Source organism: Ananas comosus, linkage group 15, assembly GCF_001540865.1.
Source record: "Ananas comosus cultivar F153 linkage group 15, ASM154086v1, whole genome shotgun sequence".
Lineage (NCBI taxonomy): Eukaryota > Viridiplantae > Streptophyta > Magnoliopsida > Poales > Bromeliaceae > Ananas > Ananas comosus.
Window position 1 is genome coordinate 1,324,282 of NC_033635.1, and position 21,336 is coordinate 1,345,617.

General features: G+C 37.8%; 3 protein-coding genes across 7 annotated transcripts; 1 reads left to right on the top strand and 2 right to left on the bottom strand.

Moving 5' to 3' along the window:
• Positions 7,471-11,580, bottom strand: LOC109721300. Of its 3 annotated transcripts, none has more exons than XM_020248833.1 (6): positions 11,103-11,580; positions 9,389-10,620; positions 8,959-9,165; positions 8,730-8,881; positions 7,894-8,385; positions 7,471-7,801 (listed from the first exon to the last, which is right to left on the bottom strand). In XM_020248833.1, exons 2-5 carry the CDS (start codon positions 10,572-10,574, stop codon positions 7,903-7,905), a joined length of 2,028 nt encoding a protein of 675 aa, XP_020104422.1. In that variant the 5' UTR covers positions 10,575-10,620; positions 11,103-11,580; the 3' UTR covers positions 7,471-7,801; positions 7,894-7,902. The 3 variants fall into 3 exon arrangements, with proteins under 3 accessions (XP_020104422.1, XP_020104421.1, XP_020104423.1); XM_020248832.1 differs by having other exon boundaries at positions 11,099-11,580; XM_020248834.1 differs by having other exon boundaries at positions 8,968-9,165; positions 11,099-11,577.
• LOC109721344 (50S ribosomal protein L7/L12) lies at positions 11,938-14,412 on the top strand. 2 transcript variants are annotated; one of them, XM_020248904.1, is made up of 2 exons: positions 11,938-12,539; positions 14,127-14,412. In XM_020248904.1, the coding sequence occupies exon 1, from the start codon at positions 12,010-12,012 to the stop codon at positions 12,529-12,531; it is 522 nt and encodes a 173-aa protein (XP_020104493.1). In that variant the 5' UTR covers positions 11,938-12,009; the 3' UTR covers positions 12,532-12,539; positions 14,127-14,412. The 2 variants fall into 2 exon arrangements, with proteins under 2 accessions (XP_020104493.1, XP_020104492.1); XM_020248903.1 differs by having other exon boundaries at positions 11,959-12,539; positions 14,111-14,412.
• LOC109721343 (inositol-3-phosphate synthase) lies at positions 14,562-17,487 on the bottom strand. Of its 2 annotated transcripts, XM_020248901.1 has the most exons (10): positions 17,192-17,487; positions 16,977-17,045; positions 16,694-16,829; positions 16,325-16,572; positions 15,978-16,204; positions 15,779-15,894; positions 15,517-15,693; positions 15,232-15,420; positions 15,097-15,159; positions 14,562-14,931 (listed from the first exon to the last, which is right to left on the bottom strand). In XM_020248901.1, exons 1-10 carry the CDS (start codon positions 17,380-17,382, stop codon positions 14,812-14,814), a joined length of 1,536 nt encoding a protein of 511 aa, XP_020104490.1. In that variant the 5' UTR covers positions 17,383-17,487; the 3' UTR covers positions 14,562-14,811. The 2 variants fall into 2 exon arrangements, with proteins under 2 accessions (XP_020104490.1, XP_020104491.1); XM_020248902.1 differs by lacking the exon at positions 17,192-17,487 and having other exon boundaries at positions 16,970-17,036.

The window sequence follows — 21,336 nt, forward strand, 5'->3', positions numbered from 1 at the left end:
TTATAAGTGGGAAGATTGAGGTTCTCATGCTGATGACTATTTTGGATAGAGTGCGGTTCACTATAAAATCGACTAAGACTAGCGAAACGAGTCTCATATCGTATGATACTTGTGAGTCTAAACCTGACGAAAATGTGGCCATCACAGTTATCAAAATCAGATTTGTGTGTTAGCAAGTTTTATATAGCTAGTTGAGTTTAGGCTCGACTCTAATCCATCTTGTTGATTATTTGTAATACCGAGAGCGAATATCGCTTAGGCCTTTTGTAATTGTGCCTAAACCTCTCTACTAATTTCAAATATAGTACGAATGTTGAGTTGCTGAGCCAAATCCACTAACATCTCAATGACAAAGGCACCAAGGTTGGTGTTATAGGTTACAATTTAAAATCCTCATTATGCTCTTCATGTAGTTCTTATTTGATATTAACATGTTGGCATATTGGTTCATATGTTCATGCAGATTAAGAATAGTACATGTATTTATTAGGTCATCAATATTATATAAAAATAGAGCGACAGTAATTCTAAAGTATTTTTCGAAAAAAGCATTACAATTATGTTATTATCCATCACATCATAGGTCAAGTGGTTTTTTTTTAAAAAAAAAGCTTGAATTAATTAAATGGGGCCAACGACTTTCTAGAAGGTAAAATAATCAACGTGATGTATTCTCAATCTCGTAAGCTGAGAGTGTAAGCAATATACTTTCCAAAAGCAAAGGCAAGTGGATATCTTTTTAAAATAATTTTTTTTTTTATTTAAGAAAACTAAAAAAATTTAGTAGGGAGTCCCAAAAAAAAAAAAGAAAAGAAAAGAAAAGAAAAGAAAAGTGAAAAGTGAGAAGTAAGAAAAGAGTGTAATTTATTGCTTTAGAAAATGTTATCTTTCTTTCTTGATGTTATCTTATCTTATCTCTTTTGATGACTTCTTTCCGTGTCAACTTAATTTTAGATTTTCTTCTTTTCTTACTCTTTTCATGAAGAAATGATGAAGAAAATTAAACTAAATTTTTTATGTCCGCCACATTCAAATTCTATTGTTGTGAAAGCTACAAAGTTTTTACTGAAATTGTAATTTTATGAAAATTTCAGCAGCGCAAAACTCATATATAATATATAATACCATGGGTGATGTCCGAAATCTCTGAGTCGGAGCTTCAGCCAATCCTGTCGAGTCAAAGAGGTCACAATGCTTGACTTATCTAGCAGCGATCTGGTGGGTGGTCTGGAAGGATAGAAATAACTCTACCTTTCGTGGATCGTTACCCATTGCTTCCTGGTCGCTAGAGTGCGTCAAACTTCTCACGAGTAGCTGGTCAGCCGTACTCTGAAGCAATCCTTTATTTTCTCTCATTTTTTTCTTTTTTCTTTCTTTTCTTCCCCCGCCTCCACCCTCTTCATTTGCTTGTTACTTGCCCCCCGTTTTTTTTGCCTGTATTTCGGAAGCCCTAGCTGCTTTCAACATGTACGTTCAGTTTATTTAACTTAATGAATGAAATATGTAACTTGTTATCTATTTCTCAAAAAAAAAAAATAATAGGTGGCAGTTTTTATCGATTTGAATAAGGATAAAAAGTTTTGTTTGTTAAGACACTTATTTTCTTAGATTTTACATACAACTAGTATATTAATTAGGCGCAGATGATTGGCATAATTATATTGATCACGTTTATACATATATAAATGCAAACAGAAATAAGTAAAAACTGTATATTTGGATAACGGGCACGAAGTTTATTATTTGGAATTCGCAAAAAATTAGATTAAAAAAGACTATGAGTCTATGACATGACTGCAAAAATAAAATAAAATAAAATAAATAGATGGAGCCTTGAACTTACCATATTAATTCCACTCTCCTATGAGCAAGTGCATGATGGGCAAAAATCAAAGACTCTTCTCTCCTCTTTTCCACACATGCAAATTAATTTTTAATAATATTATTTCTTTATTTTTATGCCATCCTATTTTTAATTTAATGCCCCACCAACGTGTTCTTTCTCAAAACACTGTACAAAGGGGTGATTAAACATTCTTATGATTTGTTTTTTTAAGGAAAAAAAAAAACTAGTTTTTCTTTGATCTCTTATGAGATGGTTGGGGAGCCATGCATAGATTTACAAAATGATGCAAATGTTGTTAAAAAACTCTAGAGTGTGCGAAAAAATTAATACGTGCGTGCATTTGTGATTTAGCGCAATTCTTATATGAAAATTTCATGATTTACATAATTAATAACTTATGTTAGTTTTTATTTTTTTTGTTTGTGTAGAAATAAATGATTAAATAGTAAAATAAGATTACAATAATTTGCAGCGTTACATAAAATTTGAACATTTCTGAGAGATTTTTTTTAAAAAAAAAAAAAGAAAAAGGAAAAATTGTTGGGCCGTATTGGGCTCTGTTTACGCCATTGTGGGCCAAATCGAAATTGGGCCCCCCTCTCTCTCTCTCTCTCTCTCTCATTTTCGACCTTCTACTGGTCAATAACTTGAGCGGATATTTTTAAATTTTATTTTTTAAGATAAATTAATTTTCAGAAGAAAAAAAAATCTTGTTTGTAAAGATTTATAGAAAAACTTGAAATTAAATAATTACAGTGATAATATTTTTTTAAAAATAAGATTGGATAAGATTATAAATTACATATATGCTATAGTAGATATAATAATCATGCATAACTAATTTTTTGAGCAAATTAAATATTTAAAGAGGCTATTATTTATAGTATCTGAGTTTCGGTGCTATAGTTTCGTTTTCGATCTTAAGGTGTTCAAATTAATGATTCATACCGTTAAAATTAATATATGATATTTGAAATTCTTAGAAATACATTTTTATATATATATTTTTTCCATATTGTTTACCTAGTCATAAGCAAATTATGTCAAAACGATTGATAGAAATTGAACAATTTAAAAATTAAACATAGTATTTCTAAATTCAGAATCAAGAACATTGACCTTGATTTAGATAGCTTAAAGTATTATCTATCAAAATTTAAACCGTTAAATTATAAACTCATTATAATAATCAATAAAAATTAACAATTTTAAAATAATTTGATTATAAAGTAAACGATATCGAAAAGATGTAAAATTTTATTTCTAAGAATTTCAAATACCTTAAATCAATTTTAACAGTATGGATTATTTATTTGAATACTGTAACTCTGTAAGATCAAAAAATTAAGTAGGATATATATGAAAATTAAAGTAATGGTGCATGGACTAGGTCCACACAATAATTTCGGGAAAAAAAACAAAGAAAAAAAAAAGAGGAAAAACGGCTACGAGCCATGCAGTGGTTGTTCTCGTGCCCTAGCACTCAACTACAGCTAACCCTAATTTGATGTCTTGTGAAGCATAGAATATGCAAGGGAGGTGTTACATGCTCACGCACTCCATGCATTTTTTTTTTTAAAAAAATCCATAATAAAACAGTAATTCAATTTTACGTAAGCATTGATGGTTTTTGTGGGTACGTAATATGATGCTTATAAATAATTTTATGAACTTTTACAATCTCAATTGGAAGGTTACATTTGGTTTTATATATATATATATATATATCCTCTTTTGTTATCTTTCAATTGATCATAAAATAATCATGATTAACTCGGGGATTAGCTAGGAATGGATAGTGCCAGGCATTTTCAAGTTTCAACTACATATATATTTTAAAATCATCAACACTAATTAATTAGCCTCAGAAAGAAATTGTTAAAAATTAAGAACTAGTTAGTGCGATTAAGAGGGGACAAGTATATCAATTGGTGGTAGTGCGTTTTTCGAGCTGTTCAGAGTCACATCTCATCTTCCTTCTGCATAAGAAACATTATTAATTGTTTCATCAAATTAACGTCGGTATTGCTGCAAATGACTACTGTCGAAAGTAGAAATAAAAGCAGAGGTGAAAGCGGGGTCAGACAGACACTTCGTCTGTAGCTCGAAAAGCATCCATGCCAAACCACGTGCCACCGAGCTCCTCACACGCACCCTGAGCTACTAAGGTGGCCATTCCATGCTAAACCCCAACCTAATCCCAAAATGCCCCCCTCCTAAACTTTGTTTCTCCAATAAATACCCCTCCCATGGGCCCCCACCTTCTCCTCACTTCACTACTAATTAGCTTTAGCCCCTTGAGATATACAATGGCTTAGAGGAACCATCATGATATTCTCACTCTTTCTTTTTTTCTCGTTTTTATTTTCCCCCTTGCTCCTTAATTGAGGTGTGGTACCATTAATTAAACACTTGTTGTACACTGCTCAAGGTATAATTTTATTTTTGATTTGATACTATATATTTTTCTAGTGGCATTGATGTACATGCCCACCCTTATGTAGCTCTAAAAACATGTTACAAACTTCAATACCAGCTATTATTTTAATAGTTTTTGTTTTTTCATTTCCTTTTCAGGAGAAAGGAGAAGAGTTCATTAATGGAAGTGGTCATCTATCACTTAACATGATGTTTTCACCTTCTATTTCCAAGTTTCCTACATTGAGTAAGCATATATAAATTAATTTTAAGCCCTTATTTGTTTAAAAATAATTGAATAACAAATATATATAGATATGATTATATGAATTTTTATACCAAAGCATAATATAATTAATAAGTAATCCATGAACTAAGCTAAGTGAAGCCATCTTTATTTGAATTTGTGTATTTTGGAGCAATTTATAGAGTTTAACTTAGCTAGGTTTAGTTTAAATTTGTGATACGACACGGAGCGTGTGGACAGAATGCACGTGCGTGAAATAATATCATATCACGTGTTATTCAGATCGCTCCGTTAATGAAGATATAAATTTCTATATTTGTGATTCTACCAAACCATCTCATCGCACACAATGAACGCAGGACACACAACAACGTGCAAAATAACCGCTCTCGGACAGAGTCTTAATTACTTGCAAAATTTTCTACTAATATGTCAATCAGCTAAATATTACTATATAAATAAAACTCTTTAATTTTCTTAAAAAACAAATTCATCTTCTTCAAGTCGCAAGATACTTTTTTTTTTCTCAAAAATTATTAAAATACTTCTAAGCTTTTTTTTTTTTTTCCCCTTAAAGATATTAAAATACTTCTAGCCGTGTTTTTTCCCCATTTTCATTAATTCACTATGATCGACAAAGTAATTAACTTAAGAGGGTTTATTCCATTTTATTTTCAGCTTAACTATGAGTTTCATCTATATATTATTAGTTGTTTATTTTTTGTGAAGTTTTTGGTATATTATTATATATACATTAGTAATCTAGTACTCATTGAATATTTTTATGAGATTAGCTTATATATATATTTATATCAAACTAATAATTAAAGTAACTTACTTCTTTTGTCAAGTAAAGCCAAACGACTCTTAACTAACAACTAACACATCTAGTGACGGGTGGTGAACGTTATTTTACAGCTCTTTTGTTTGCTTCCTATTTTTCCTTGCTCTTCACACAAATAGAGAGAGAGAGAGAGAGAGAGAGAGAGAGAGAGAGAGAGAGTGTGTTGGTTGTGTGTGGTGTGTGTCGAGTATAAAATATTAAAATATTTTTGTTTGTCACTTAAGCTTTTGCTAATAATGATTATTTATATATTTCTAACATGATTAATCACGTATATATTTTTATCTATTTTCTCTTTATCAAAATATCTCGAACTAATATGTAAAAAACGAATGTTGGATATAAAATATGAAAAATATATATTTTTGATAAACTTAAATTTTTTGGAGACAACAGTCATGTAAACTACGATAAAATGCACAGCTTTTTGAAGGATATATTATTTATGTAATAAACTCTATATAACACGAGAAATCCTTTTTTAAATATCAAACTTAGTTCTTCTTAGCAAATTAACAGTTCATTTTAGATTTTTTATGCTTACATGAAAAAAAAAAAAAAAAAACTCTTTAATGCTTCACTGTTTTTGCTATATTTACAGATTAGTCCATCAAATATTTCGAAACTACAAACTACAAGATGCCTTATGGCTAGCTTCTTTCAGAGAAGCCCCTATTGAATTCAAAAATTCATTCTTGAGTCTCTGCTGGTCATTTTACACCAACATTATGATCCCTGGGAACAACACAGAAGCCCAAAGTTGCAACGGATCTTCTACAGGCCACAGCTTAGTTCCTGATCAACTTCATGGCCTTCAAACACTAATCGATCACGACGACACCGAAGACAACTCCGGTGAGCCTAGCTAGATTTCGCGACCGCCGAAGTGATTTCGTGTCTTTGACAGGATCTTTTCGTGCAGACGACGAGTACGATTTCGACGTTGAGAGGGCGTGCGTCGGGACGTACGGCAGATGCTGCCCGGTGAGGCTGTTTCCTCCCCCGATGCCGATTCTGGCGAGGACCGAGCAACTGAGGAGCTACATGCCATGGACTTTACTCAAATTCCGCTGCAACGACGGTCGCGTGGTGATGAAAGAGGTGAGGACCAAGCAGCACGAATACTTCAAGGCGAGTCGCCAGAACGGTAACCGCACTCTGCAGCTAATGTCGGCCGACGAGAACTCTCCGGTATTCTTCACAGGGTTCAACAGAGCAGTACTGCTGCATGCAAAAGCAAACTCGGAAGGTCGCTCCAGCAAGAAGCTAAAATCGCGAATGCCGTCATACTTCGCCACTTCCTCCGGTAAATCGTTGTCGTCGTACTCGACTATGTCGTCGCCGTCATCATCAGACGAGGAGATCGATAACGAGAACTTTGAGACTGAGCCCGTCGACATACCGCAAGATCCGGGTGAGGCGAATATGGAAGATGATGAGATGAATGCGACTACATCTCCGAGTACTTCAGAGTCGCCATCGAATGCATCGTCGCCTTCGCCGTCCGAGCCTGCGTTCCCTGAGCTTTGTAGCATCTATGATGCGTACAACGGTGCACTGTTTTCTATATGACGAGGATTATACATTTTGTAGATTATATATATATTGGTGTTGTTCGCTTCACTTCATCAAATAAGTGGCATTGCAATATATAAAGTGCCATCCTTGTTTACCCTGTTGTATAACTTTATATGTAAGTTGCATTATGTAATGTACCTTATGTAGTTGTGAAGTAATACATATTGCTATAGTGCTGTGGCCAATGCTCTCTTGATGTGTGTGTGTATGTATATACATAAACATACAAAAGTTGTTGTGAAAGTTGCTTTTGGCTCACTTCAATTGCATGGTATATGGAGATTAATTCACCAGTCATTCATTTCAGAAGACCATCAATCTGTTTCCAATAACTAGAGAGATGCTTGGTACAATGTTGCGTTGTGCGCAGTATTTCCCCTTTATTTTCTTTTCTGTTCTTGGTGCCTGTTGGATCAGTTAAAAAGGCTCTACTTTTAACTCGCACGTCCTCGATGAATCAAGCTTTTACACTGTTGATGTTTCTCCTCAACAGTGTTTTCAAGTTATTCATGGTTCTCATCACTCATCAGGCAAGCGTTAAGCTAAAACAACCTTTATAACGAAAGAAGGCAACTACAAAAACTGGGTACAACATGTCTTTGTGATAATCTTGAAACAGTAGAACACGGGATGATAACTTAAAACCTAAGACCCTTACACTGGTTCAGCAAAGTTCAGATCCAGAGATATCTTACACGTTTACGATGACTAATGGTATTGTGATTAGCTTTATAGCATCGTGAAAAAAATCCTCACACACAGTAGAGCAGCAACCTAGCACTCTGCAGCAAAAAGAGAGAGTTGGACTGCAGAGCCCGACAAGGAAATCCCAAGAACATCAAGCAGCCAGCCAAGCACCAACTGCTCCCTGCAAAAGCAGTTAGTTACACATCAACAATTGGAGCTTTCTACAGCTGTCTTAGGAAATTTTACTAAAATTCTACAAAAAAGATGATTTACCAACAACCACTAATCCACAGTGCTTTTGCCTTGCGAGGCTAGTTTAGCCGTCACTTGCTCTTCCGACAAGGGCAGGTAGTAGATTCTTGGGCCAGTTTTCGTTTTCTTGAAGAGATCATCAAGAGTCACAGCAGGCGGTGGCTCGTGCTTCGTTGGGGGCACGGGAGGGGGGCGTAGTCTTTCCCTCACAGAAGGCGGGTCGGAGAGAAGAGGAGGTTGGGGTAGGGGAGCTGCCGGGGGAAGCTGCTGCTTGTGCTTGAGAGCTTGTTGGCGAGATAACGATTGGCTGGTCTCCGGCTGTTGAAAGAGTGGGGGTTTTGGCGTAGTAGGGCTAGGGCTTGCTGGTGCTGGGGATTGTGGAGGGGCTTCAACCCGCAACTTTACTTCATTTGGGTCGACAAACTCGGCTATTAGATGGTTCCCATTGTTTGGGGGCCACTGGAGATTGTACACAGCATCTCTAGTAGCAGCGGCTTCCTCCACGGATGAGTACTAAGAAAGAAAATCCATTTAAATTCATTAAACAAAATCCCAGTACCACTAAAGTTGAAGAAAGACAAGGAAAATGATTGTTCTGGATTGTCTTATTCAATTTGTTTCCTTATATTTCATGTTCCACTTTATCCCTATTAGGAAGTTTTATGCCCGTTCTTTATATAAATACGATGTGCTCATATGCTAAATACGCCTAAATTTACAATTGCACCGCAATTGGACTAATCCAACAACAGAAGTGATTTTGCAAAGTTCCGAATCCTGTGAAAATAAAATTTCAACAAATAGAACAGCAAAAGAGACAGAGGAAGGGAAAAGGTCGAATGTGAAGAGAAACATACGGTCACATAGCAGTGAGTCTTGATATGATCCATCCAGAAGCTACAAACAGAACCAGTTTTCGCGAGCAGTTCTTGAACTGCTTTCAAGGTGAAGGGCCGCACAAATCTATCAATCCTCAAGGAAGTTGTGGCAGGCCTCTGTGAGGGAGGTACTGCAATATGTAGACGAGAAATGAACCTTTTAGTAGAAAATAATCATCCAAATAAAAAAAAAAAAGAGCAGACTTACGATGCTCACCAATGCGTTCCTTTGGAGAGTCTTCACTAATTGTCTTGTCAGGAACGGTGAGAGTATGTTTAGAAGTGGGTTGAACTACATCCTTTAATACATAGGAACCACTGAGATTAGATTTTTGTGGTTCTAAGGCTTTAGCATTTTCGGCATTCCACCTGCGCTGCCGCTTAAAAGTCTCATTGTTCCCAATGGCTTCCTTATCTAAAGCATTCAATACACACTTATTGAAATAGTGAAGAATTTCCCAGATCAACAAATAAAGAAAGAATTCGAACAATCACTACAAAACTTAATTTCACAACATAAAGAAGTAGAATACAAGAATCTCAAACTAGCATATTAGTGACGAAGCAAAATACAATTGAATGGCATACGACAAGATTAGCACTTTTAACTTGTATTTCTGTTGGAGCTGAAGTGGTACCTTCAAGTTTTCTCTTTTCAACAGGTGCTGGTGGTTTAGTTTCCTCTTCAACAACAGCATCCTTCTCGTCAGAGGAGGACCTAACAATGATATCCTCAGCTAATGTCTCCTCTGTCAATGCAAGCCCCTCGCTGATCTCAATTGTTCCTCCTTTTTCATTAGACATAAGCCTCGACTCTATCGGTTTACTATCTGTCACATCTTCGTCCATCGACTCATCACCTGAACTCCTGTCTAAATTTAATTTCTCCGGAGAACCCACATCAGCACTGTCCTCCTTCTTGATAGAGTCCACATTAGAAAGGCCCTTGTAATCTATCTCTTCGGAAGAAACTTCTTTTTTAACCAGCTCTTTGTCAACATCCAATGGGTGCACATCGCCACCCACACATAGATCACTGGATGACGGTTGCACCCTCTCAGGCTTAACTTCTAATTCTAAATCAAAATTATCAGCATTCGAGTTATCCTTTAGTTTATTGGTTTCATTAATTGAGACAGAATCAGTAGAAATTGACTCACACTTTACTTGGGGCCCTAAATCTTCGGTGACCTCAGATACCTGATTGTCTGCTGCCGCTGCGCTTGGCTTTGTATCCTCAACACGGCACTTACCCTTGTGCTCTTCATCGTAAACCGAACCCTGGAGTGTCGGCTCATGTTGGGGGGTCAAACTTTGACTTCCTGGCACACTGTCCTCCTTGGAAACTCTATAACCCACTGCTTCAACATTCGCTGCCTCCGACCCTGTAATAATCCCTTTATCCTCGAATTCCACTGCATTTGATCCTTCAACTGGTGCTGCATCCTCGACTTGATCTTCGATATTTTGATTGACATCTATGGCGCTAACAATAGTTTCAACACTAGTCTTCTGATCACCACTGGTTTCCACAGCGGTATCCGCGACAACATCGCTGTGTTCTTCCACTACTGGGTTTGCTTCATCCTCGTCGCCATTCTCCTGCAGACCCTCATCAGAACCGATACCATTACCGCCTTCTTCTTCATCATCATCTTGTTCAGTCATTGCCATCTCATTGCGAAGAGCTTCATCCAGCCGTCTGACCAAATCGTCCTTCAGACCCTTTATAGGCAATTTCCTTCTCCTGAGCTCGTCCTTTAACTCGGTAACTTTCCATTGGTCGATTGGTCTGTTGTTGAGAACAGGGTACGGCGAGGACATCCTTTCTGGTTAGGTTAAATGCAGCAAAGATCAATCTTCGCCCCACCTGGCATAGATTAAACAAATCTAACATCTTACTACAGAGTACAAAGACCAACTTTGAGTGTCCGAAGAAAGGTAAAATGTTTTTAGTTAGTTAAGTTAAAAATTTTGATACTTTTAGTGGTTCTATTGGCTATTACTAGTTAATTGTTCCAGTTTCATTTGTTAAAAGGTGATTAAAGCCATTAAATTTGATGGAATCACTTAATGAATTTAGAAGAATTCTCAATTTAGTTGATGAAATTCACTCAATTTTTTTTAAAAAAATCAAAACTCAAATTAGGTGCAATCAAAAAAAGAAGTTGGGGGGCCCATTTATAAATGTCCTATAGTTGAGGAAATCTCCACACATTTAAAACCTCTCAAAATTCCAAAGAGCCTAAACTTTTGAGCAACAGATAAAAGCAGCGCACTCCAAACCCTAATTTACAAATCGAAAGCAACCATCTTTCTACAAATTTACACAAGTGAAGAGAACTCACCAACCTATCGACTTGGAGAAGCAGCTGGGAGCCGAGGGATTGAGAGCTCAGCACAGATTTAGACCAGAAACCCTAATTCCAGAACACAAAACAGGCATTAGAATTAAAATAAAATTAAAAATTAAAAACCGTTGGTAGAAAATCTCGGTGCAAACGGTCCTCCGCCCCCAATCAGAGCCAAACCCTAATGAAAAAATAAGAAAAAAAAAAGGCGAAAAAAAACCCTAAAAAAAGAGGAAAAAAAAAAAGAGCAAAAGGTAAAAGAGAGGAAGAAGAAGAAGAGGAAGAGGCGCGGAGAAAGGAAAGGGAGATCGAGCTCCTTTTTTCTTTCTCTAGGGTTTCGACCCCTCGTTTGTGGCGAGCGAGTGTCGCCCCACTAGGGAGGGGGGGAGGAGCGAGGGGTTTCAAATGGCGCTAACGCCGAACGATTTTCCGACGCTACGGAGACGAAGAAGAGGGATTTAGGAGCCGTGGACACAAATATCGTGACGCGAGTTGGTTAAGAGGCGTGTCGGGTTCGGTGTGTAACGAGCCCAACACCAGCGAGCCACGTTGAGCTCGAACCTGGCACGTTTATTATCAAGCTGATCCCAAGTCAATTAATTTATAGCAGCACAATTTCAATTAATAAATTATTCTTCTGTGTAACAGTGTAAGCAAACAATAAGTTTTTTCTTTTTTTCCCGCATTATTATATCATATTTTTGATTTTTTTAACATTTTATTTTTAAATTTTATTCAGTAAAATTTTTAAATTGTACACGAGAGTCCGTTTAGGTGATCCAATTAGGTTTTGTTCAGAGGCCCCATTTTGGCCCCATGTAGGCCCATCGAATGAGCTACGGCCTCCTCCTCTCTCGCTTCTCCCCCATACCGTAAAAACCCTAAAAAGCTCCGGCACGTTCCCGAAGATGCCACTCTCCTCCGTCAAAATACCCTCCCGCTCCTTCCTCCGCCGCCTCCTCGTCCTCCCCTCGGTAGCCGCCGTCGCCGGCGCGGCGCGTCCCCTCTCCTCCGCGGCTGCCGAGTCCCGGACGCAGAAGCTGGAGCGGATCGCCGACGAGCTCCTCTCCCTCACCAAGGCGGAGCGCGAGGACTACGCCGTCCTCTTCCGCCTCAAGCTCGACCTCAATCTCCCCTCCGGCGCCCTCGCCTCGCCGGGATCGGCGGCGGCGGACGCCCCGGCGGCGGCGGAGGAGAAGGAGAAGGAGAAGGAGAAGACGGCGTTCGACATCAAGCTCGACAAGTTCGACGCCGCGGCGAAGATCAAGGTGATCAAGGAGGTGCGCGCCTTCACGGATCTGGGGTTGAAGGAGGCGAAGGAGCTCGTGGAGAAGGCCCCCGTCGTCGTGAAGAAGGGCGTCGCCAAGGAGGAGGCTGAGGCGATCGCCGCAAAGCTCAAGGGGGTGGGCGCCACCGTGGTGTTAGAGTGAGATCGATGGTAAAAATCTCACCTTTTTTAACCTCTTATTCGCAAAATTCCTCATTTTTAGTTCTATATATTGTTTCTGAGGCTCTTTTATTTGAGAGGTTTAGTATGAATAACAATGGTGAAAAGTGAGTAAATCCTTTGTGAATTTGTAGGTTAAGTCTTGCGATTTGAAAGTTACAGGTAATTTATGTTGGGATTGGGTTAATTGGGTCATAGCATGCAACTTTGAGTTTGATATACTTGTGTAAAAGTAGTACTAGTTTTATGAAGTTCATGATCTACATTAGTTCAAATCATGGTGAAAGGAGGATAAAAAATCAAGTAGATGCAAATGCGATGGATGACGCTGTTTGAATTGGTGTTCCTCTCTATCTGTTTTATTCTTATTGCAATCTGCAGCTGAAAATGCCGTTATATTCGAGTTGATTTTTTTTCTCTTCTGAATCTAATTGTCAAACTTGAGGAGGAAATAATCAACAGAATGAAGGTGGCTGTAAGTAGGTTGTCAAATTCCACATTTCTTGCTGCGGGAATGCGTTTAGAAACCCAGGAAACCAAGTGATAACTGCTTAAATCAAAACAAAGATTCTGAACTTCCCTGTAACCTCTTAATGCTATTAGATCTTTGCCATCAATTGTTTCTGTTGACATTTTCCCACCCTAGTCTCTCTCTCTCTCTCTCTCTCTCTCTCTCTCTCTCTCTCTNAAAAAAAAGAAAAATCACCGCATACTCTCTGTTAGCAATGACACCGGCTGTGAGGGTGGACCCGTTGTTCCCTCCCCACCCCACAAGCATCACACTGTTACCAAAAATAAATAAATAAATAAATAAATCAAAAGGAAAGTAATTAATTAGTTTATTTTTTAGAGAAAAAAGAGAAAGGAGGAGAAGAAAATGTTGGGTGTAGGGTGTAGGGTGTAGGGTGTTGTAGCCACCCGAGCTTGGGCACACGGGTTTGGGTCCTGAAATGGTATCGGACGGTCCTGGGCTTGACGATCCATTGGCGGGGCCCACCGCCGCGGCTCTCGTGGACCAGCTCCGTGGTCGCGTACTCGTACACCGACTCGATCTCCTCCTCCCCATACCTCACGTTCGGGCTCTCCACCTTAAACTTCTCTATGAACATCCTCTCTCTCTCTCTCTCTCTCTCTCTCTCTCTTCTTGTTTACCTAATCTTTCTTCTTTTTTTTTGAATGAATGTGATTTTTCACTAATCGAACAAACAGGTGAAACCTGTTGCAAAAATAATCGACTGTATCTGAACTATGTTTTACCAGCCATAGGGAATGGACGTCTTATGGATAATGGATATCATTTTCACTAGTCGATGTTGTAGTTAAAATCCGACATTGTTAGCATTTTTGAGAATTTCTCAAGATGTTAGTGCTTTAAGGTCTAGCTGTTCTTTTGGCGTTGGCATTGGTGCTATGTTAGTGAGCAGCTGATATGAAATTTAAAGTTTTTATTTGCAGAACAAACTGTAAACACGTGAAGTTGTTCTCGGGATCTTCCTTTGTTCTTTAATGTAGGCATATGCCAACTGAATGCTTTCATTGTACTTACAATTGAACTGTTTTAGTTATTGTTGAATTCAGATTTTAACAGTCTGGTTGCTGCAAGAGGCATGTTCAGATTGGTAAGTTAGATCGCCGATTCGACTGGAAGATGAAAAGATAAAGAGCCGGTTTCGGCTTCTCAGAAAGCAGAATGCGGCAGTTGAAAATTTCACATTCATGTTATGGATTGGATGGCAGCTGACATATTCACGAGGTAGGCTTTTAATTTTTATTCTGCCATGTACAAGTTTTTATTGAGTTTAAGTAAAAAGAGTGCTATTCTCATGTTTGCCGCTTGCACAATAAATTATTTGTTTAATTGTCATGAGCTGGGTATTTTACGGTTTAGAATTACATTACTGCAAAATCTCTAGCCAAAAATGTACTTTCTACGGAAACTCTAGCCATGCCAAACAAACATACCAAACTAGGCAACACAATCCTCGGTTTGTTTCTCTGCTTAAATTAACTTACTTTCGTCAACGTATATAACACAATTTGCAATCAAAAGAGCCAGAGCATAGAACACAAAACATCACAAACATGAACAATAAGAGCATCTCATACATACTTAAGGGGACCCCAAATTTCTCTGAGGCTTGGAGATACATGGAATCTGCATACTCTAATATAGTCTGGAATAGCTAGATGCAAAGGCAATGACAGTTAATACATGCCTAGGGAGAAGGGGACTGAGACTCCTCTTTTTCTCCAGTGCATGGTTTTACTTGTACTCGAGGATCATGTGGTTCTCGGGGGCTAGCCCAACACAAGCCCTTAGGATGTTCTCCAACATGGCCCTTTGCTTTGATAAAGCATTCACCACCGGCGTGCTGGGAGGGACCTGTTTTATCATGGATTATTAGAGTGATAAAAGTTGATCACTAAGGTGAAAAAACCGCTATAACATTAACATTAGCAGTTAAACAAAAAAAGAATTGAAAAATAATATTATCAATAGATATTACGAATCTGAGTAAAGCACAAATTAATTAGTATCTTGACTCACAAGAGGAGCTTTGCTGAGGTAGCTTAAGATAGCAGCCACTGGATGGAAGGAGTGGAACTTATCCTACACAACCAAATTAGGAAATTAGCTTCAACAACTAGACATGTATTAATAATAATGTGAGCATTTATCTACCTCCCCTTCAGCTTTGAGCTGAATCCTAGTGCTCAGCTCGGCCAGAAGCACTAAATCAAGTATGATAGGGGCTGCGAGGAGCGAGTCCTCGCAAGTGTTGTGGAGGACGATCGTGTTTCGTCCGCCCATGAATATCTCCGACGTGTACTCGTCCATGGCCCTCTTACTGTCCCCGACATACGGCACGTACTGCACCACAAATCATCAATCCAATGGAACTACTCAGTACACTATTTTTCGGCGAACAATAATACTAAGCTTTGCCGCAAAGAGATTGCGGAAAACCTTGATGACTATGACATGGTCTGGATGCTCTCCTGGCTCATAGAGGATCCCATTGCTAGACACCATGTCGTCGACGACATTGCTCTTCGAGATCTCCTTTGATCGGAAGGTTTGCGGTGCGGAGAGGTTCATGCCGTCGTTGTTCCCCAGGTGATTGTAGCTCACAATGGATGTTGGCTAAGAAGACACCACACAGATAAAATTGAAGTCCCCTCTTTTGCTCACATATCATATTTATGAATGTATGTATTTACATATATACCTTAATTCCGGCCCCAACAAGGAAATCCACTAAGACTGATTTCATCTTTGTTTGGCCACTCTTGAAGTCATCTCCTCCAATGAGACTGTTCTTCTTAATAGCAAGATCAATTAATCCTACAAAACGCGCACAGAAAACTTGAGCAACTTGTAACGACTGAGACCTCATAATCTCATCATGATCGATTGTAATGTAATACCCGGCACGAAGGTGTTCTGCGGGCTTCCGTTGATGAACGGCACATTCTCGAGGACGCAGGCTATCGCGTACAACGTCGACGGAGAGATCTCGGCCTCGTCCTTGTCCAAGGAAGCTAGGAGGTTCTCCGTCGTGTCGTTAAGGCCGGCGATCACGTTGCTGTACCTTTCGGTGTTTGCGGTCCACAGGACCACAACCTTGTCCACCCGACTCTTCTCCTTGAACTCCCTATACCAGCCATTTGCAAAACGTGTTAGAGATGGAACACATGAGGGATACTATGTTTAAGAGCTTTACAAAACATGTTATAGAGATTAAGCCATGCGTGCGCGTTTAAGTTGGTGATACCTTATGTCTTTGATGATTTGCTGGACCTGGTCCTTTTTGGTGCCCTTGATCACATTGTTGGCGCGCGCGCCCTGGTTCGCGGCGATGAAATCGGGGTCGAAGATTCCGGCAAGGGGCACCATGGGCTCCATGTAGGGCCTCAGCTGCTTCTGTAGGTCTATGTCCAACACCTTGGCCCTGGACATGGAATCAGCCAGGTTCATGTTGCTGATGTCCCAGCCACCAAACACTATATCATCCGGGTTCACCTAAAGAGATGTATATGGCAAGACCCATTCCATTTTTAAGTCCACTTCAAAATTTGAACATTTTCAAAACCATAATTAGCACAGTAAATTAGATAGATAATGAAGTGATTATGATTATTACCATCGGAAGGAGACTTTTGAAAGGGGCATAAATCTCTTCCCCATTGAAGCTCCCAATTCTAACGGTGGATGCCTGGGTCAAGGATCCGAAATAGTTGGCCTGTTGCACCTTCTCCTTGGTCACCCATGAGATCCCCCTGAATCCCCACCAAATTTAAACAAATCAAATTATCAAATTAGTATTATTATTATTATTATTATTATTATTATTAACCACCCCAAAAACACTCCAAAATAAATTGGAAAAAAAAAACCCAAAAAAAAAAAGAAAAATCACCGCATACTCTCTGTTAGCAATGACACCGGCTGTGAGGGTGGACCCGTTGTTCCCTCCCCACCCCACAAGCATCACACTGTTACCAAAAATAAATAAATAAATAAATAAATCAAAAGGAAAGTAATTAATTAGTTTATTTTTTAGAGAAAAAAAAAAAAAAAAGAGAAAGGAGGAGAAGAAAATGTTGGGTGTAGGGTGTAGGGTGTAGGGTGTTGTAGCCACCCGAGCTTGGGCACACGGGTTTGGGTCCTGAAATGGTATCGGACGGTCCTGGGCTTGACGATCCATTGGCGGGGCCCACCGCCGCGGCTCTCGTGGACCAGCTCCGTGGTCGCGTACTCGTACACCGACTCGATCTCCTCCTCCCCATACCTCACGTTCGGGCTCTCCACCTTAAACTTCTCTATGAACATCCTCTCTCTCTCTCTCTCTCTCTCTCTCTCTCTCTCTCTCTCTCTTTAAAAAAAAAAAGAAAAAAAAAGGAGAATTTTATGTATGAAATTCTCTCCCCACGGGCTTATATCGCTTCTTCAGTTATATAAGACCCGAGCGCCTATTTATAGGGAGCACAGCCGACACGTGTCATCCTTCCGTTGGCCTTTGCTTCTTCCTCATGTTTTATATTAAATTAAAAAATTAATGATAACTAAATCAATTTTGAAAAATAAAATGGTTTAAAAACACCTACCAAACCAACAGTTATTTAAGTTCAAATAATAGATTCAAAATTAACTTTAAATTTTAGCGTTTGATTTGTAAATTTAAATCTAACTTTAAATTTTAACAGAAATTAAAAATTTTGAATGTTATGAAATGCGTAAAAGATGCTTATGATATAACCAAACTAGAAACATGCTTAGAATAGAATTAAATTTTTAAAAAATAGCCTCATGTCATTAAGAGCTATTTAAATTGAAAGTACATGTTCAGAATTTACTTTTAACTTAAATTTAATTTAATTTACACATGTGATGTACATGGCACGTGTACTGTAGAGATGTCAACGGGTCGGATTCGGGGCGGATTTTTAAAAACCCGAACCCGAACCCGACTCCAAAACCCGAGACCCGAGACCCGAACCCGAACCAGACGGATTTTGAAAATCCATATCCAAACCCGAACCCGACAAAAAATCCGAAATCCGAACCCGAACCCGAATCCGAAAATTTGAACCCGAAACACTTATTTTTTTTTCAATATTTCAAAATATATTTATATTAAATCTAAATCTTTAAAATACAAATTCAAATATAACATCAAATATATATATATATATATATATATATATATATATATATATATATATATATATATATATAGTATAAATATAATACTATATTATAATACAAAATAAATTCGGGTTCGGGTCGGGTTCGGGTTCGGGTCGGGTACAATCAAAATCTATATCCGAATCCATATCCGTCGGATTTCTATTTTTGATATCCATATCCGAATCCATATCCATATCCATCGGATATATCCGTTTCATTCGAATTCAGATTTAGATAAAATTTCGAATATTCATACCCATTGACATCCCTAGTGTACTGTAGCTTATATTTTTTGAAAGCAAATTAGCGAGAACGGTCCTTAACATGAGAATGTGGTGGACACCGTTCATGCAGCTCTGAGATTCATGTCGTCCACGTGATGAATAGTATATGTTACTTTAAAATCTAAACTTAATTCAATAAAAAATAGTGTCTAATGTGAGACCGTGTCATTTATCATTCATCAAATCGATGAGTGTGAATTAATATCGAAGCTAGATTAACAGTGGATGAGATGGTCTCATGCCGTGGGCCGCGCCGACAAATTTTTTCAATAATAATGTTTATATATATAAAAAAATTATACATTTTAATAATCTATCGCTCAGGTAGGAAAGCATCATATAGAGAATGAGCATTGTTACCTGTATCTTAAAAATATATGTACATTTTATAATTCACCAATCCAAAAATTATTATAAAAAATTTAATAATTAATATTTAAGATTTCAACTTGGAAGGCTAATTTTGTAGTTTTTATTTTATTTTATTTCTAAATATGAAGGAAGAATGTGACTTACCATCTTTCTCTCGTTAAAAAAAAAAAAAAGGAAAAAGCTCTCCCTGTGATTTCACACGCAAAATAAATGTTTATGCGGTGCAAAAGGAAATTATACCTCCGCCCGGTGCATCCGTACAAATTATGCACCGTGCACTGGCAACCGTCCATCCTACCTAACCAGTCAACCTGTGCCGTCCAAATACCATCGTGAGGTGGTAGATGCGACGTGACGCGTAAAAAATTGTATGCAGTGGAGGGGGTCTGGGTGTGTCTCTTCTCCGTGCAACATGCAGTCGCCCTTTCTTAAAGTTAGCGTGGGTTGCTCCGCAAAGCTCCACGTGTACGGCCAGCATTGAAGCTGCTGTGGGCCCCAGTTGGCAGGTACTGGACTAACGGCGTCAACTGGCCGTGAAACCTTTTAAGTCTACGGAGGTGCCATGTGGCACATGTACACGTGGCACAATCGGAACCAATTGGCAGGGGCACCCAATTTCAATTTGGCCCTCTCCTGCCGAAAAAATTCTCAATCTCCAAATTTTTGCAATGAACCCCCAACATTTTGCATTTTGGGAATGGTGATGTAACACTAGCCACTCTATATATATATATATATATATATATATATATATATATATATATATATATATNAGTAGTAAAATTTCATTGTTGCTACCAGTTTTTTAGCCTTTGGATCAACTCTTTTCATTATTTCTAACCATTGGATTAAATACTATAACCCAGTGGGGACCACTCAACCCTGTTGGGACCACTCAACTCTAACCGACTAATATCATCCTGACCCTACAATTTTTCATCTAAGGATTAAAAACTTGATAGCAAAAAGAGCGTTTTACTATTAATAGTATTCCAGCCTAATTCTATATATATATATATATATATATATAAGTGACGTGGAAAAGATGCAGTAGTGTTCAAATTTAGAATCCTCCTAACGACCGTCTCTAGAGCAAGTGGCAAAAGACTTGGTGGTTGGTACTCAAAATCCAAATTCGAATCCTAGTTAATTCATATTTCCAGCTAAATTTATTTTTAAATAAAATAAACGAAGCGGGTAGCACGCATGCTACCTATCTCTCAAAAAAAAAAAAAATTTAGAATCCTCCTATTCATGTTTTCACTCAATGCATTCAGATCTATGAAGTAAAACCATGCTAGTAAATTAATTAGTAAACGATTTGAACGCAATCAAGCTAAGCTCAAATTGAGCAAGAACAAGGTCAATCAAATATATATATATATATATAGAGAGAGAGAGAGAGAGAGAGAGAGAGAGAGTATGACTACTATACTTTAATTTATGAGTATAAAGTATTTCATTTTTATAAGTTGTTTTTGATGATGGAGTTTCGGAATCGACGATCCACTCTGTTAAATATGATCTAGAGTATTTGAAACTTCTAAAAAATAAATTTCGTAATTTTTTAAAATCATAATAAAATCCATCAAGCGAGTATAAAATGAATAGTCAAAATCGAATGGCGTCTCCTTTAATTTAAAATCGGAGTTATTGATCTTTATGTAGGTAGTGAATATAATTTTTTATAAAAAATTCAACCAATTCCGATTCTTTCACATCGTTAAACTAGCATACGGCTATTAAAAATTATCAATTTTGAGATCTTTTGATCATAAGTTAAATGATGTCAAAAATTATAAAATTTGATTTTTAGAGATTTTAAATACTCCACATAATATTTAACGGTATGGACCGTTGATTCGAAAACTCTGTCATAGAAAATGACTTATGAGTATAAGAACTCTCTATTATATATACATATGTACTTAATCTAGAACATATGATTCTCTCTCAACATTGTTCTTTCATGAGACCCACCACTATGAATGTCGCCTCTCCTTTTCAGGGTCTTCGTGTGGAGGAATTCTATACTGTCACACTTGCACCACGCGCGTTATCAATAGCAAGCCAATCATATTTTTTATTTTCAAACAAAAATACAATAAAAATATTTTTTTATACTCATGATAGGACATATATTTTTTTTAAAAAAATATTTAATTGACTTGTTACGCCACGTTACTAATATACTCGTTGCATTCTAGAATTTTTCCTTCATGTGATGGTTCAGCACGAGGGAGTCTCTATCAACCGATAAATTGTAAATAAAAAGACACCTCACAAAAGATACCTCTCCTTAAATGGCCAAACCAGCCCCTAAGCCACACAAAATGAATCGAAGCAAGTGCTTTGTGGTGCTCACATGGGTGCATGCATGCATGCTTGAGGTGGTTCAATGCGCACTACATATATAGGAGATGCAAAAGGACCCTCATTT